At 40.3% G+C, this 16216-nt stretch overlaps 1 protein-coding gene across 3 annotated transcripts in view; it reads left to right on the plus strand.

Moving 5' to 3' along the window:
* The first annotated feature begins 674 nt into the window (after window positions 1–674).
* Window positions 675–16216, plus strand: part of cabin1 (calcineurin binding protein 1) — a 34528-nt gene continuing 18986 nt past the window's right edge. For 2 of the 3 annotated variants that reach the window (XM_029510625.1, XM_029510627.1), the window contains exons 1-30: window positions 675–817; window positions 1381–1439; window positions 1621–1713; window positions 1801–1914; window positions 2155–2289; window positions 2433–2613; window positions 2725–2854; window positions 2956–3105; window positions 3348–3655; window positions 3768–3945; window positions 4033–4166; window positions 4259–4476; window positions 5020–5092; window positions 5403–5590; window positions 5684–5821; window positions 5976–6164; window positions 6250–6492; window positions 6588–6741; window positions 6838–6953; window positions 7125–7286; window positions 8211–8417; window positions 8588–8733; window positions 8827–9088; window positions 9301–9471; window positions 10558–10647; window positions 10797–10957; window positions 11047–11258; window positions 13730–13795; window positions 14525–14704; window positions 15710–16098. In XM_029510625.1, the coding sequence (XP_029366485.1) occupies window positions 1437–1439; window positions 1621–1713; window positions 1801–1914; window positions 2155–2289; window positions 2433–2613; window positions 2725–2854; window positions 2956–3105; window positions 3348–3655; window positions 3768–3945; window positions 4033–4166; window positions 4259–4476; window positions 5020–5092; window positions 5403–5590; window positions 5684–5821; window positions 5976–6164; window positions 6250–6492; window positions 6588–6741; window positions 6838–6953; window positions 7125–7286; window positions 8211–8417; window positions 8588–8733; window positions 8827–9088; window positions 9301–9471; window positions 10558–10647; window positions 10797–10957; window positions 11047–11258; window positions 13730–13795; window positions 14525–14704; window positions 15710–16098 (4791 nt within the window). In that variant the 5' untranslated portion in view covers window positions 675–817; window positions 1381–1436. The remainder of the gene's footprint in view (window positions 818–1380; window positions 1440–1620; window positions 1714–1800; window positions 1915–2154; window positions 2290–2432; window positions 2614–2724; window positions 2855–2955; window positions 3106–3347; window positions 3656–3767; window positions 3946–4032; window positions 4167–4258; window positions 4477–5019; window positions 5093–5402; window positions 5591–5683; window positions 5822–5975; window positions 6165–6249; window positions 6493–6587; window positions 6742–6837; window positions 6954–7124; window positions 7287–8210; window positions 8418–8587; window positions 8734–8826; window positions 9089–9300; window positions 9472–10557; window positions 10648–10796; window positions 10958–11046; window positions 11259–13729; window positions 13796–14524; window positions 14705–15709; window positions 16099–16216) is intronic. The other variant, XM_029510628.1, reaches the window with a different exon arrangement.

Consider the following 16216-nt stretch of genomic DNA (forward strand, 5'->3'; position numbering starts at 1 on the left):
AATATCCTGTAAATAAAAATAAAAAAATCAATCTCAGAGAAAACATTTTACAGTACTGTAATAAGTCTGCCCTCTAGTGGTCGTCAGTTTATCATACAAGTTACACATAAATACTGATTATATTCGATTCTTTATTCTCCGTTTAAACCAGCATAAACTGCATATTTATTCGACTGAGATTATGGCTGTTCTGGAGTGATTCTCCGTATGCTGTTGAAGCTGTTTAGATATGGCCGTCTAGATGTTGTAACATGATTGCATATTAAAAATAAATAAAGACATTTTCACGCTTTCTTAAAATATCTGAATTGATAACAAGCAACAGTGAAAACTTTTCGCCTTTGTACTTGAAATCCTTTTAAGAAACGATTTAACGTCATCTTTGCAGGTTTGAAAACGTATTTTCACAAATGGAATGTGGCCGAGTGAAAAAAAAGTATCCATATTTTCCAAAATTGTGCCCGTTATTTATTTAAAAAGAGGAAAAATAAAATTAGTCACCCAGAAATATTTACCTTTGTGCTAAGTGACATTTCAGTGCTGAGTGTTGATTGTGTAGCTCAACATCATGACATTTGATTGGTCACGTGAATACACATTGTCCAATGAGTGATGGCATTACTACCTGGCGGGTAGCAAACGTCTTGCAGTGACGCAAACGCTCCACACGCTGACAACAACAAAGGATGATGAACAAATGAAGTGTCAACCTTGTTCTGTGCTTCATGTCCACTAATTTCCGAATTGTGTTGAGGGAATTCTAAGTTCTGCTCCAGCAATAACAACGTTAAAAATGCAGATGAAACAGGGATGAACGGTAGGTCAGTCGCCCGGTTTTGCAAAGTGATGGTCACCCCGTGAGACAGTAGCTAACATTAGCACATACAATGAGTCAAGCTATTAAAAGCTAACTGTGGCAGTTACTCGAACCGTTAGCCACTTCACCTTCTTAACCCGGAGGGATATTTACCACCACCTGTCTGCTGCTGGGGTGGATTTATTCCCCAGTGAGGCTGCAGTGGGTCGGGGAAAAACTGCAGCCATGTACCTCTGCACAGCTAGCTAAAGCGTAGCAGGCTAACCAGAGTGAGATTTTGGGAGGATTGGCTGGTCTTTCCCGAACCTTTCTCGACAACTTAACACACATCTGGCGTTGTTCTTCTCTCTGTTGATATGGGGTTAATTTGGCCACAAGGGCTCACTCAGTGTTACGAACTCAATGAATGAATGAGAGGCTTTTCGAGGCAGCCGACTTTGCTTTGGTGAATGAGAGTTGGCAACAGCCTATTCATTCTTTGTTGGTGGCTGTCTGTTGATGAGCCAGACGGTCGCCCTTTCTCTTTATTATCTGCTTTTTTATTTTTCCATACATTTCTGTAGGTCCATTTAAAGGCAGCTATTCTTGAGAGTGGAAGAGTTGCTATCTTGATATCAAAATGGTAAGGCGCTTTTGTCATTCAGTGGTGGCTCTTTGTATAAATAAGATAAGATAGTCCTTTATTCGTCCCTCAGTGAAACATTTGCAAATAAACGCTAAGATGGTGCACACTGTTCTGTTCTTGTTAGCTCCCCTCTTTTGCCCCCTTTGTAAGGTTTTGCCTCCTTGCAATTCTGTTGCAGATTCGCATAGCAGCACTGAACGCTGCCGCGACAGCTACAGATGAGTCTCAAGATCCGTTGAGAAGTAGCAAGAGTCAGACGAAAGAGGCTCAGGTATGGAGCATAATGATTCAGCAATATCCACCACCTGCACTGATGCAGTCTTTTCAGCAGGAAAATCAATGAGTTCTTTGTCCACAGGAAGCAGAGGCGTTTGCTTTGTACCACAAGGCTTTAGATCTTCAAAAACATGACAAGTTTCAGGAGTCCAGTAAGGCCTATCATGAGCTTCTCAAAACTCCACTGCTCAAAGAGGTAAGATTTCAAGTATACTGCTGCATTAAGGTTTTCAAATGTCTTTGCTCATCTCTGTTTACAAAACAAATTGCTCTGCGTTGAGGAAGTAATTGACAGCAATGTCATGAAAATCACAAATGTCACAATGTCTCACAAAATCGAATAGACAAATTTTCAGTCAGCAAGGACAGTCATGCTTTAAAAGACATCTGCATTACATTGTGGTTTCCAAATTTAATCTAACCCTTAATATTTTAGGCCATGCCCTCCGATGATCAGAGAGTTGGACTCAAGCATCCCGGGCTGATGTTAAAATATTCAACTTTTAAAAACTTAGCGACTATGGCTGCATCACGGGAGGACTTGAAGACTGCCATGGAGTTTTATTTGGAGGTGAAACGACAAAACAGTGCCAATTTTATACTTACTTGTTATTCTTGGCATCACAGCACTTTATGCAAATTAATGCATTTTGTCAAGCATTTGAAAAACACCGATGATCATACCATATTTTCACTTTTTTTTTTATTCCCCAGGCTGTTATGTTGGATTCCACTGATGTGAACATGTGGTACAAAATTGGTCAGGTGGCTGTGCGACTGGTGCGCATTCCTCTGGCTCGACATGCCTTTGAGGAGGGCTTGCATTGTAACCCAGACCACTGGCCCTGCCTTGACAACCTCATAACTATTCTTTACACACTCAGTGACTACACCTGTATGTAATACATCATCATAAACACTTTACCTTGTCCTTGCTATCATTATCATTATGAGAGCTCAAGTAGAGTAAGATAAGTAACCTGTCATCTGTGTACTTTTTTCCTAGGTTGTTTGTACTTCATTGCCAAAGCCCTAGAGAAGGATCATTGTTACACTAAAGGCCTGGTGCTGAAGGAGAAAATCTTTGAGGAGCAGCCCTGTTTGAAGAGGGACACGATGCAGATGTTCATGAAATGGTGACGGTAGCACACATTTTAATGCTCGGTTTGTTGTAGCTGTGACTCCATATTTTCCCATCCCTGATGGACCTCTGTGCTGTGCTCTGGTTTATTTGCAGCGATATGTCTATTCACTATGTGGAAGTGGAGGAAGAGGAGCGCAAATCAATTGTTGAAGAGGCTCTGGAAATAAGAAAACGCAGACAGGCGCTGTCTTACTGTGAACCAAAATCAGACCTGATCCTGATTCAGCCCATTCGCTGCTTCTCGTGAGTACTTCTACCTGTCTGAGAATTTTTTTAGCAATTTTCTTGTTTGAGTAGTTCATTTTAAATTGGTTTGACACTTTAAAATAATATTCAAATAAGATTTGAACTGTTCAACCTCACAGCATAGTTCATATTTCTTCATCACTGAGGTTGTTCTATCAGATTTTGACCATAGTGATTTTGTTTATTTGTTAAGACAGGTAATTGTTATTAATAATCAACAGCACTCTTATTTATCTCAGATGGAAGCATGTGGGTGAAATCTTTCTTGCAATGTACACACATCAGACCATGTGTGAGCCACCCCGTCCCAGTCTTGGCCGCAGGATTGATTTGTCAGAGTATTCTGACCCAAACTTCCTCCAAAGTCTGCCCCAGCCGAGCAGTCCTGTCGGTATAGGCCAGACCACAGTGCTGAGTAGCAGCCCAAGTTCATCCCTGCCTCCAGTGGCTCTTACTGAGCCAGTATTGGTGCCCCAGCCTGGCATTCAGCCTCACATCATCCACAGTCACACCACTGTGGAAATCATCACTTCTACTCCTCCTGTTGGTTAGTTCATAAAAATACATTTTCCTCATACCTGCCAACATATCGTTTGCATTATAACTGCATAAGTAGTTATTTAGAGATGTTTTTTTTTAATCATGTTGTATTTTCACAGCTACAGCAGTGGATGTTTCCCTGACAGATAAAGTGAAGAAAACACCAAAAAGGAAACGTGCGATAGATGATAGTGGCGAGACGGCCAAGCGACGCTCTGCACGTGTTCGTAACACAAAATGCAAGAAGGAAGAGAAGATTGATTTTCAAGAACTGCTTTTTAAATATCTACCTTCCAGGTAGTTTTATCATAAGATATGATCTCTAAATGCACAACTTGTTGCAGTTCTTTAGATTCAATTGCTATTTTGCTGGTTTGTCTTTAGGCTAAAGAAGTTTGATCCTGATAATGATGAGGAGAGTCTGAGTAATCTTGAGACACAATGTGATGGAAAGGAGGAGATAAAGCCTCTACATGGGAGTTGCTTGCCTGTTGACTCAGTTGAATACATGGAGTCTGGTATGTCGAGCTTCATGGATATGAATTCACAATACTCTTTTACGCTGTTTTTCTTTTTTCTGTCATAATAAGAAAGTCTATTCCCTTTTTAGAGCAACATGATGTCCACACCTTCCTGCTCAATAATATGGCCAATGGTGGTATACTGGAACTGATGATGCGCTATCTAAAAGCAGTGGGTCAGAAGTTCATAAAGGAGTGGCCTCGAGGGCTGACTGCTGTGGTCCTGGAAGTCTACCAGACATGGAGGAAGCACAGTAGTGGCCTTCCCAACCCTTTACTCCGGGACTGCAGCAACCAACACCTCAGGGTAAATAAACTAAAGACTGAGCTGATTTTATTTATTTTTTTAAATCAGTTTAGCCATTCTTGACAGAAAATATCAAAAACTGTAATTAGGCCTGACTTGCTAGGTGACTAATGGGCACCCTTAGATTTTCTTGCAAGTCTACAATTAGCATTCCAAAAAAGAGGGATCAGACTTTATAGAAATAGCCTGCCAGAGATTCTGCAACTCATTGATTCAAAACAATTTTTAGACTTTATTTAAAATGTTGTCATACATGTGCTTTTAGCAATCATTTACTTGCTATAATATAGGTTAGGTTAAATTTGGTGTAAATTTGAAATGGCACAACGTTGTTGCCATTATAGGGACATTAACCAATGTTTTGAATATGTGTTCAAATTAACATTGACATTTTGGATATTGAGAAGCTCTGTGCATTCCAGGGTTTACCTTTAGTGTGTGTTTTCTTAAATTTGGATCAGCAACATAACTAGTTTTTCATCAAAATTAGCAACAATGATCTGTAATAAGTGTTAATATCTTCTGTTTATCTTATCTTTACAGGAAATGCTGACAATGAGCTTAGTGTGTATGGAGTTGCAGTTGGAGCAATGGTTGCACAAAAAAGGGAAGACTGGTAAGCCAGCCCATGTTATTAATGATTGAATGTGGGAACAGTTTTGTTTAGTGATGCATTATTCTACTGTGCTACATTATGTTTAGACCCAAAGGTGCTTCAGTGTCTGAAGTTATGTCAGTAAGTCAGGTAAATGATAACATGTTAACTAAATGTATTAAATGCTATTGTTTTTTTTTCTCCTAAAGATGCACTGTTTGGCGTAAATGTGGCTTCAAAGACAGCTCTAAATATAATCACATGGATTTGTTAAAGAGTAGTAGTTCACATGTCTGGAACAGCGTTGTAACAACTTTTTTTATTGGTCTAGTGTCTCCAAGAAGAAGCAGCGTTGGTCCCAGCAATGAAGCAGATGACTCAGAATTCCCTGGGCAGTATTTCCAGGGGGATTTATTACTGTTGGCCTTAGGCTCATCCCAAAGGGACCTGTTTGAGGATGGCTGGTTGGATGTCATGGTGCGTGTCTACTGGCTCAAGGCACGGTTCTTGGCCCTACAGGTAGGAGCACTCCCCTTTTCTTTAGTATTCCCTGAGCCCTCACCAATTGGCATAGCCAAATGTGATTTATATTACTGTCTTGTCTTCTGTTAGGGAGACATGGATTTGGCACTGGAGAGCTATGATGTATGTATAGGCCTCTTGCAGAGCAAACCAAAGTCCCCTGAAGGGAAAAATTACACCATCAACCTTCCAAACCTACGTGTAGATGCAACAATCTCTGTGGAGGAGGTTAGTGTTTTCTTGAGTCATTAAACAAAACTCTTTCAACTCTATACATTTCCTCACTAGACCATTAAAGAAAGTAATATACAAACAAGTGAAATTTTTCAAAAATATTTAGCTGCTTTAACTGTGTTTTTTTTTTTTTTGTGCCCTATATTAGATTGACAAGAGGTTGAAGTCTCTGGAGCGTTGTCAGTCTCTGGAGGAGATCCAGCGACTCTTTGAGTCTGCAGACTTTGAGTCTGTTGTGCGTCTGCTGCAGCCCACTCTGAATTATGGCAGCAGGAGTAAATCCCTGGAGTTTGTAAGCTCAGCACCGGAACGGCCTGCTCAGCTCATGTTACTGCAGGTTAGATAGGCTGCATTAGTATTGTAATGTATCTCTTTTGAAACGCACAATGGCTGATGCTGTGATTTGTATCTCTCTGGCTTAGAACTCGCTGTTGAAGCTGCAAGACTACCAGCAGTGTTTGGAGTGCAGCGAGTTGGCTCTGAATGAAGCCCTGCAGCAGCTCAACTCTTCTTCAAGCAGCTCTCCCCCTAGTAAAGAGGAGTGGGTCAGTACCATTGGAACATTGCTAGATGGTATTGAGTTCTGCTTCAATAAAGACACAGAGCTTCTAAGCAATATCCCCCACTTCTCAAGTATGGCTCGACTGGCGAACAACCTAATACAGGCAAGGGATACTCTTTTTTTTTCTTTTCGCAAAGAAAATGACTGATACTATAGTTAGACACTGATAAATCTCAATGCTATTGATGTTGTTTTCAGCTGATTGATCTGAGCATGACCATTTCCGATGATCCCAAGGAGCCTTATTTCTTCTCGGTTCTACCTTGGATTATATTGTATCGCATTATCAAACACGAAGAGGCCGCATTTGACTGTATGCTTCGACAGCATATGTCTGTAGGGGACGATGAAGGTTTGTTGAGTTCTTGTTTTCTTGCTTTGAGTTTTCCCTTGTTTTTCCATGTCATGGTAGCTGTTACAGTGAGTGACCTTCCAGGCCTGTTTTCAGATGACTCAGACACTCCTATGCTGCCATCTTCCCTGATGCTTCTGAACACAGCTCATGAATATCTTGGTCGCCGCTCCTTGTGCTGCAGCTCAGATGGTGCACTCCTCAAATTCTTTGTAAGTTTGTTTGGAATTTTAATTTAAAGATTATAATAACTTATTCAACATGCCATGCAATACTGTGGACTGATGTATTTTTTTTGAGGTATGTGTGTGTGCGTGTCTCAATGAATATGTGTAGTCCATTTGAATAGTTTGACAGAGCTTTATTGTTATATCTTGCTTGAGGTTCGAGTTCTGGAAAAAGAGTTTTCAGCCTCTTCCAGCAATGACTCTCATCCCTACAAAGAGGAATTGGAGATGGCATTGGAACAGTGCTTCTTCTGCCTATATGCATACCCTAGTAAGAAGAGCAAGGCCCGCTATCTTGATGATCACTCATCGCCACAGGTAAAATGCATTGATGCTTCATGAAGTCTGTCGTAATGATTCATTTGAAATGACTGCTTATGTATTTCATTGAAAATGTAAAACTGAAAAGTTCCAAAACTCCCAGCACATATTCAGATGGTATTGAGACGACGAATGAGTGTGCAGAATCGACTCAAGGCTTTGAATCTGCAGTTATGATTTCTCACTTTATGGCTGTGTGCTATGACGCAACCATGTCCCTCACAGACCCTCACATCACAGAGGAAGTCTGCTTTATCCATTAAAGCTCTTTTGTTGGCTTAGATGGTCCACACATCAGTTGTCATTGTAATGAATGAAGGCCCTGAAATAGCGTTAATGGCATAATGGCACTAATTTCATGAGTGCAAATGTGAACACATTTAGAGAAACCACAAAACCATTCCCACAAAATTTTCTTCTATATTCTCTTTTTTGTATTTAGTATTTGTTGGACTCTCTTTCTACCCTTTGGAGACCTTTCTGCTAAGAAATTCCAGAGATTTAAAAAAAAAAAAAAATCCCTTTTATTAGTCTAGCATATTATCACTGTAGGGACAATTTACATTAAGGATTATTTATGAATATCAATAACTGAACTTGCTGTCAATTGAAAAGTAAACTAAAATTCAGAGCTAACCTAACAATGTGGGAACTTGGAGTCCTTAAACTCAGAAGGTCGTGGCTACAATTTGTGGTCTCAAATTTTTGTAGTGCATGTGTCCAGCCACTAGGTGGGTGTCATTCCTACAGTGCATCAATGCATTTAAATAGCTGGCAACTTGATTGTAATTATGCAATGCCACACAGTCAGAGAGTCCTCAGAGACCTTGTTGCCACTAATTTGCTCTGGTGCTGTGTTGCACTCTAAAACAATTGACTAAGATACTCATGTTTCCTCTGGAATTAATCTGTGTTTTGCAGGTTGAGCTGTTGTGGAGTGAGGCCCTGTTCATCTTTCAGTATTTTAAACCAAAGTCATTGCCGGAGTTTGATAGCTATAAGACAAGCACAGTGTCTGCAGAGTTGGCTAATTTGCTGAGGAGATTTGCCGGCATTGCCCCCCAAAGTGGCACCCCCATCCTCACCATGGAAGAGGTGGCAGCATACATCGAGGGCGTAGCAGAAAAGGTCAGGCAGTGGGCGTACACTGCATCTGAGGGTCCCAGTGCCGCACATGCCAAACAATTACCCATTTTCAATGGAGTTCAGCTTTGCAATTATGTTTCCCTTATATCATCATCTGCAAGCTTGATCTGACATGTGACTAGCTTTACAATATTGACTTTTTCTTCTTGAAGGCCCCATGCCTTCCTGAGGGGAGTGCTCCTGCACCTGCTATCATAAATGAGATCTATTACCTCCTGGCTGATTACCATTTCAAGAACAAGGAGCAGTCCAAAGCCATCAAGTTCTATATGCATGACATCTGTGTTTGTCCCAACAGGTAACTTATTTTATCTGCATAAATGTCAGTTCTTATGAGCATTACAAAGAATAATCTTTTGCAGTGACTGTACTTTTGTGTATTTTTCCTAAGGTTTGATTCCTGGGCAGGTATGGCTTTAGCAAGGGCCAGCCGCATCCAGGACAAGCTCAACTCCAATGAGCTGAAAAGTGACGTTCCTATATGGAAACACTCCCAGGCAGTGCTTAATTGTTTTAAGAGGGCCCTGGAGATAGACAGTTCCAACCTGTCTCTGTGGATTGAGTATGGCACCATATCGTATGCACTGCATTCTTTTGCTTCACGGCAGCTCAAGCAGTGGCGCAGTGAGCTCCCCCCAGAGGTTGTCAAACAGGTGAGGCACAGGTTAACATGAGTAGAATCATCCTGTTTGTCATCTCTTATTTGTTGCTTCATGTGAACTGAGCTCAAATGGCAGATTTTCTGTGCGTCAAATTCCTGTTACATTTGCTTTTTACGTTTGTGAAATTTGTTATAGAGTAAATTGATGTCACCTCAAGCAAAATTACTCGTTAAATTTCCACCACATGTTTGTGTGTGCTTCAGATGGAAGAAAGAAGAGACTCCATGTTGGAAACATCGTTCCAGTGTTTCCAGGGTGCTTCCCGTTGTGAGGGTGACAGTGATGAAGAAGAGTGGCTCATTCACTACATGCTGGGGAAAATAGCAGAGAAACGAAAACAGCCTCCAATGGAGTATCTCCAACTTTACAAAAAGGTAAACAGCTGTGGAGACTTAAGGCATCACATTTATCCTAGAATTTAGTCTGAGATTAATTATTAAATCCTCCATTTTCTACCGCTTATCTGTTTCTTGGTCACGGGGGGTGCTGGAGCCAATCCCAGCTCACATTGAGTAAGGGCTGGGTACACACAGGACAGGTTACCAGTCCAACATACAGAGACAAACAACCACTCACATTCACATTCAGACCTACGGACAATTTAGAGTGACCACTTAACCCAAACATGCATGTCTTTGGACAGTGGGAGGAAACCGGAGTATCTGGAGGAAACCCACACAAGCACAATAACATGCAAAACAAAAAGACCCCAGGCCCAGGAACCAAACCAGCGACCTTCTTTCTGTGGGCAAACAGTGCAAACCACTCTGCCGCTCTGCTGCCCTCTGAGATATATTTTTTTAATAATAAACTTTGATGTTGAGGTGTACATTTGGGTAGCAGCAAAAACCTGTCACTTTCTAATAACATACCAGAAAAGTGTGGTTTCTGTAACCTGGCTTATCCTAGGCTAACCCTAGCCCTAACCCTTATCACCATTCTTTCATTCAACAACTTACCGGAACTGAAAGTATATTGTTCCCACCATTCCACCATTATCACTATTTGATTTTTTATAGTAGAAGTACTTTAAAATAGAAACAAGTTTAGAATTAATTTAATACAATACTTTAAAACACATCTTTAACTCCTTTGAAAACCAAGGATATTTTTTCAAGCCCTCTCTGGAGTTATTTCATAATGTTCCTGTAGAGCAATCACTGCCCTTTTACCCTTGCAAGATGTTTCTTCCCCACTGTGAAGAGCGGCGTATAGAGTTAGTCAGAGCTCTGTAGATTTGATTAGATCCGTGGAGGCATCTGAACCTGAGTGAAACATAGTGTCACGGGGGCAGTGCGAATGCAGTGGACTCTGTTGTAAACATACTTACAAGCCTTCTACTCCTTATTGGCCTTCTCCTTAATCCTTTCTCCATTTAGTTGAGCCATTGATTTTATACATACCAGAAAATGGTGTCTATGGCGTCTAAATTGTTGACTTCTTTTTCTTTATATTTCTAGGCAGCGCATTATCTGCATGAAGAAGCTGCCAGGTACCCGCGGAAAATACATTACCATAATCCTCCTGATCTGGCCATGGAAGCCCTGGAGGTAAACTATTTGTGGATGGTCTCTTAAATAATATATAGCTACATTAAATCTAGTCACATGAAAGGTATGTTGTGCAACACAAATGACAACTGATACTTTTTCATTTCTTCTGGACCAGTGAATGTCTTTTCCTGATTCATTTTTTCTAGTTACATTTCCGTTTGAGTGCCACCATCTTAAAACTACTGGAAGCTGTTGACCTTGATCTTGAACATGAGCTTTTGTTCAGCTTGCTGGTTGAGGCAGCAACAGGGCCATTTGCGAGGGGTGAAGAAAAGAGCATGCCAAGCATGCCAAGGTCCCATGAAAAGTAAGCTTCATAAGCCCGGTAAAAAGAAAGAAATATATGATGTTATGGCTGGAAGTTGATTTTCTATGTTGTTCATTCATTCTATACAGGGAGAAACCTCCCTCCATGATGGATGAAGACTTTAATTGCTCATCAGTTTGCATGGGAACTGTCCTCAGCACATCCCTTCCATCAGCTGCCACCCCAGGTCTGACATCTCCTCCTTATGTGGCCACGCCGTTTGACCACGATTACGCCAAACGCAAAACACTTCGACGGCAGCAGTGGCAGCAGCAGCGGCATGAAGAGCAGCAGGCTGATGGTACAGTCCCAGTCCTAGACACTGTCTCTGGGGTTGGGCTCTTTGACCTTTCTGCACTGGGACAGGAAGCCCACTGGGGAGTGCTCAGATTGCTAATCACCATGCTTAATGGCTTTGGTTTCAGTTACAATGATCTCCATGCACTGGGTGATTGTGATATGGTGAAATGGGCAATATGGCTACTGATTATTTGACTAATTTACAATACCTGACAAAACAGCAGATTGAGTTTTGCAGAGTGCATTAAGGCCGGTGTGTGTGTATGTATATGTATGTGTGTGGGAACATCCATTTGTAGTTGCTTCTTTGTTGCTGCTCTTGATATCTATCATCTTACCTCCCCTAATATGTTACAGCTGTTGCTTTAATGTAACTTCTGAAAGCTTATAACCTCAGAGACATCTGCTCAGTATTGCAGGGTTGATTTTTAGCACTAATCGGATGCTTGTTTGTTTAACCACCTGAACTAAACAAAGTGAAGTAACAGTCATTTGAAACGTTTTTGGTGTGATACCAAAGTGTTTTCCTTTGTCAAAAGTGCTTGTTGGGAGTGCTTTTACAGTAATAATAATGTTGCCAGTGATTACACCAAGTATCTTTTTTTGCTAGAACAGTTATTGAAACAAGTAGATTATGGAAATCTAACCTTAGCATGAAACCAAAAGAAAGCACAGACAGGACAAAGTCATAAAAGTCACAATTACATACAAATCAAAGATCGCTTCAATATTAGACATCTCTAAAAAGATTCAAACTAACAAGTTAAAATTCATCTAACTGGATGAAGTGTTTATAGTTTAAAGTAGTTAGTTATATAGTTTAAAGCCCTTCTGTGAATTAAAAGTCCATTGAAATGAGAGGTGATATAATACAATCTTCTAAAGTGCAGTCTAACCTGGAGGTATATACCAAAAATAAGACAGTTATGAAAGTGTTGCACAATGTGCAGAGGGTTGTGAATTTTTCCTACTGGACATGAAAATCACAGACTTTCCATTATTGCTTTCAGCATAGTATCTGGCACAGTATACATCCAGTACATTGCAACAATATACATTATAGTTGAGCTGCTGAGTCATGCACATTAACTATTTTTAATCTAACCACGCGTTCTTGCAGTGTTGCCACCATATCTGTATTGTATTTTTCCGTTGTATGCCTGAGTTGTGTTTTCTTGTATCAGAGTTAACCAGTCCTCCATTCTTGGACATTGACTGAATGTATGCAGAGTTAAAGCAGCCTGGATATAAATTTCAGGAAATGAATTTTTCATTAGCCATAACTGTGCAGGGGTATTGTGAAACAGAAACCATGATGCTGTTTGGTGAAAACAGTCCTAGCCATTCTTGCCATATGACAAAAACAGGTACATTTATTCACCCAACCCATGTGTCATGTTTAGCTTGAATGTACAAATAATGCAGCCATATTGCCCATGTTGCCAGTTTTGTCACCCTTTCCAGATTCCTCTCTACCTACCTACCTATCTACCTACCTACCTGCCTGCTACCTCTTTGCCTGCTTGCTTTTACCACCTGCTTTGCCATGTATATGCATGTAGTTCAAATGGGGTGAATGTCTTCACAACTGGACAAAGTCAGTCCTTTATCGCAATCCACTAAATTGTCTGGTGTATCATGTGGTCGAATTTTATTTGAGTTTGGTGTGGGCTTAATTTGACAAGAACATCAAATTCCCTGGAGTTATTTCAAAATTGTGCCTGAATCATGTGTTTGATATCTTTCACTAATTGGATATAATTTCTAATTATGGCCAATTAGTGTGAAAATGTCAAGTCGGGAAGAATGTGGCTGGCCTAATACTGCCATTCTGAAGTCAGAAAATACCCCACCATGCACATTTTTTCTTGTAGGTGTCCAATTTCTCTGGTATGAGTCCTGCTTAAAGCACTTCAAGGTGGTAAGACTGTGGGGCCAGATTCAGACATACATTTATCAAATCACTATGAAGGAAAACTTTATTTCCATGATCTCCTTTTAATCAACTACTTCTACCTTTGAAGTATTCCCTCTGTATTTTCACCATAGATTTTTTTTTATATTGTCTCCCTATTGGCCATTAAAGGAGATCAGTCATTGGGCTAAGAAACTGTAGGATATGAAACACAACTCTTAAGTGTCTTTGTCACATTGTGGCCATATTTTTTTACTCACTGGTTACATCAGATAATGTCAGCTTTGTGAGGGAAATGTTGATCATAAGAAGAAGAAAAACTTGTAAGACCATTGAAATATTATCAAAACACTGCACAGCACATCTTGCATGGTCTCATGGAAATGAATGGGTGTCTGAATCAGGTTCTACAATTTCAAGGGAGTGGCATTAAATCTCTACTCCTTTGTCAAGAAAATTAAATGATCTTTAAGATAATTGCAGATAATTTTTAACAAGTTTGGAGGTGCAGTTTTGCTTGATTATATTTTAAAACCAGCTCCCCATATCTTCAACAGCCTCACCAGAGTTTGACCATGATTACTGCCTGCCCAGGTCTTCAATGTGGCTGGCTTCCCTGAATGGTACTGATCTTCAAACGCACCAGACTCTTTAAGAGGCTATGTTTTTAATCCAAAATGAAGTGTATTCTCATAGGAAGCACTGAATACACAGTTGTCAATTCATACATTTTTTTTTTTTACGGTACCACAGTAACTTTGCTTTTAAGTCATGATTGTAAATTTTTGAAATGTCCCGTGTGTGCATTATTCTGTGAAATAACAAGAACTTGTTGCTTGATTCTGTTATTTACAATTCCCTCCCAAGGACTATTTATTTTTGCTGACATTGCCGAACATGGCATTTTAGAGGAATGCTGGCATCGTGGTTTTCGACCTCACAAAAACAAACTGTATAGCATTATAACAATGAGTCATTAGTAATCCACTAATAAGGATTTGTGACTCATGACATTTTTTTATCCACCCCCCTTGGCAAACTCACCAACACACACAAACATTCATATAGCTTACAACTCATTTTGGGGCATTTAAAAGCCATTCGCTAACCAACAGCTACAAAAGGCCTACACAGATCTATTAAAGTATGCAATTACCCTTCCTGGGTTATTGGTTAAAATGTATCCGTTAATGGTATTTCATCTTTTTAAGAAGATTATCCCTGAAATTACTGAATTTTTTTTTTTTTTTTTTTTTTTTTACGTAATCCCAACTTTTTGGCAAGAAAGTTGTTTGAAACCCTCTGTAACCATGCAATTGGCTGCATGACCCATGTTTTTTTTGTGTTGGCAGAGCGCAGTCAGGACAGTGAGGTGGTGATGCTCTCTGACTCCAACTCCACACAGGATGCCTTCACAGATCCTACCAGCTCACAAGACAGCACCCACAAAACTGCCTCAGGGAAAGTCAGCTCATTATCATCAGAGAGTACAACCCCTGTGAAGGATGGGCAGCAAGCATCGGAGAATCCAGGTAAAATATATTGATTCACAGACTGTTCCCAGTCTCTGCCACATCTGTATTCTTGAATGTCTTTCCATCAAAAATTGTTAATAACACTGCTTCCATTTCAGTCTCCACACATTGTAACTTAAAACTGTATAAGATATGCACATTTTATGCTTTTTCTGTTGGTCAAAGCAATGGTTCCTAACCATTTTCTTGAAGGACCTGTATTTTCACCATTGTATTCTTTGGTGCCCCACGATTCACTTAAGCTTATGTTACACATGCCCGTATCCTTGCAATTTATATTTTATCAGGCTGTAATTTTGTTAGTTGGTTGAGATTTGGCTGTTCAATATAAAGATTGGACTTTTCGTTCCTTTTTTTATATAGATTATTTGAATCAATCAGAAAATCTTTATTGTGACCAACCAGAAACCTTGGTTGCTGCTACAGTGCGACAGACCGGCTCCTCTTGTAGGGCTATGTTAAATGCAGAACTGCAATCAGTGTCTAACAAAACAAACCCCTGATATGTTTTTGCACAGGGCTAACATCAGTTTTATCATCTTATTGTAATGCAGACTGATTTACCAAACAACAACAACAAAAAGAAAAAAGAACACTGCTTGACTTGAAGATTTTCATTTGACTGACAAGTCTGACAGATGATTCGAGTCATCGACTTTTGGGAGGATGTCCGCTTAATTTATTTTTGATTAAATGAATAAGCTTTTCACATAACCCTTAAATTTTGCTATTTGTTTTTGACAATAAATGTAAATGAATAAAATTTTGACACATACACATTAAAATCATTATACCCCTTTAAAATCAAGGTGATCCCCCACCCCAATTGGATCTTGCGCTCACCAGTTGGAAACCACTGACTTAGAGCCTCTCCTAATCTCTTATGCGCAGTGTGGGAAGCAATGCACTAACTCCAGATGTTGTTGCTGCAGTTTTGTTGATATTTGAATGTATGTTTGTCTTTTCCAACTCCTTAAGTCTCAAATTTAAATCTTACTTCAGTGTCACATGGGGAACATGCTGTCATCCAGACTGAGGAGAAAGTTATCCAGGAAGTCGTCGAAGCTGTTGTGGTGACTCTCCCGGAGGCTCCAGCTCTGAAGGTCTCCGTGGATCCTTGTCCTCTTCCTGTCCCAGCCACCCCTCCGAAGCCAACCATCTCGCAACAGTCTGTTCCTCAGACCGCAGCTAGTGAGGGTAAGAGGAAGCCAGAGCCCCCTGCTGAGGTGATTGAAGTGCCCAAGGCCCTGCCTGCAGATCGTACTGACCAGAGGCGGATGCTGGTGGAGATGTGTATACGTGCTCTGTTTCTCTGCCTAAGCCGCTTTCCTCAGCACTACAAGAGTCTTTATCGCCTGGCGTTCTTCTACACTAACAGCAAGACACATCAGGTTGGTCCACCCCTGATAACAAATGGTTCTAGTCCATTTTCAATGCATTTCAAAGGTCAAGTCATCCTTCAAACCAGTACACATACATTTGGTATCCCCTGCCAATCCCCTGTAATTT

Source organism: Echeneis naucrates, chromosome 9 (assembly GCF_900963305.1).
Source record: "Echeneis naucrates chromosome 9, fEcheNa1.1, whole genome shotgun sequence".
Lineage (NCBI taxonomy): Eukaryota > Metazoa > Chordata > Actinopteri > Carangiformes > Echeneidae > Echeneis > Echeneis naucrates.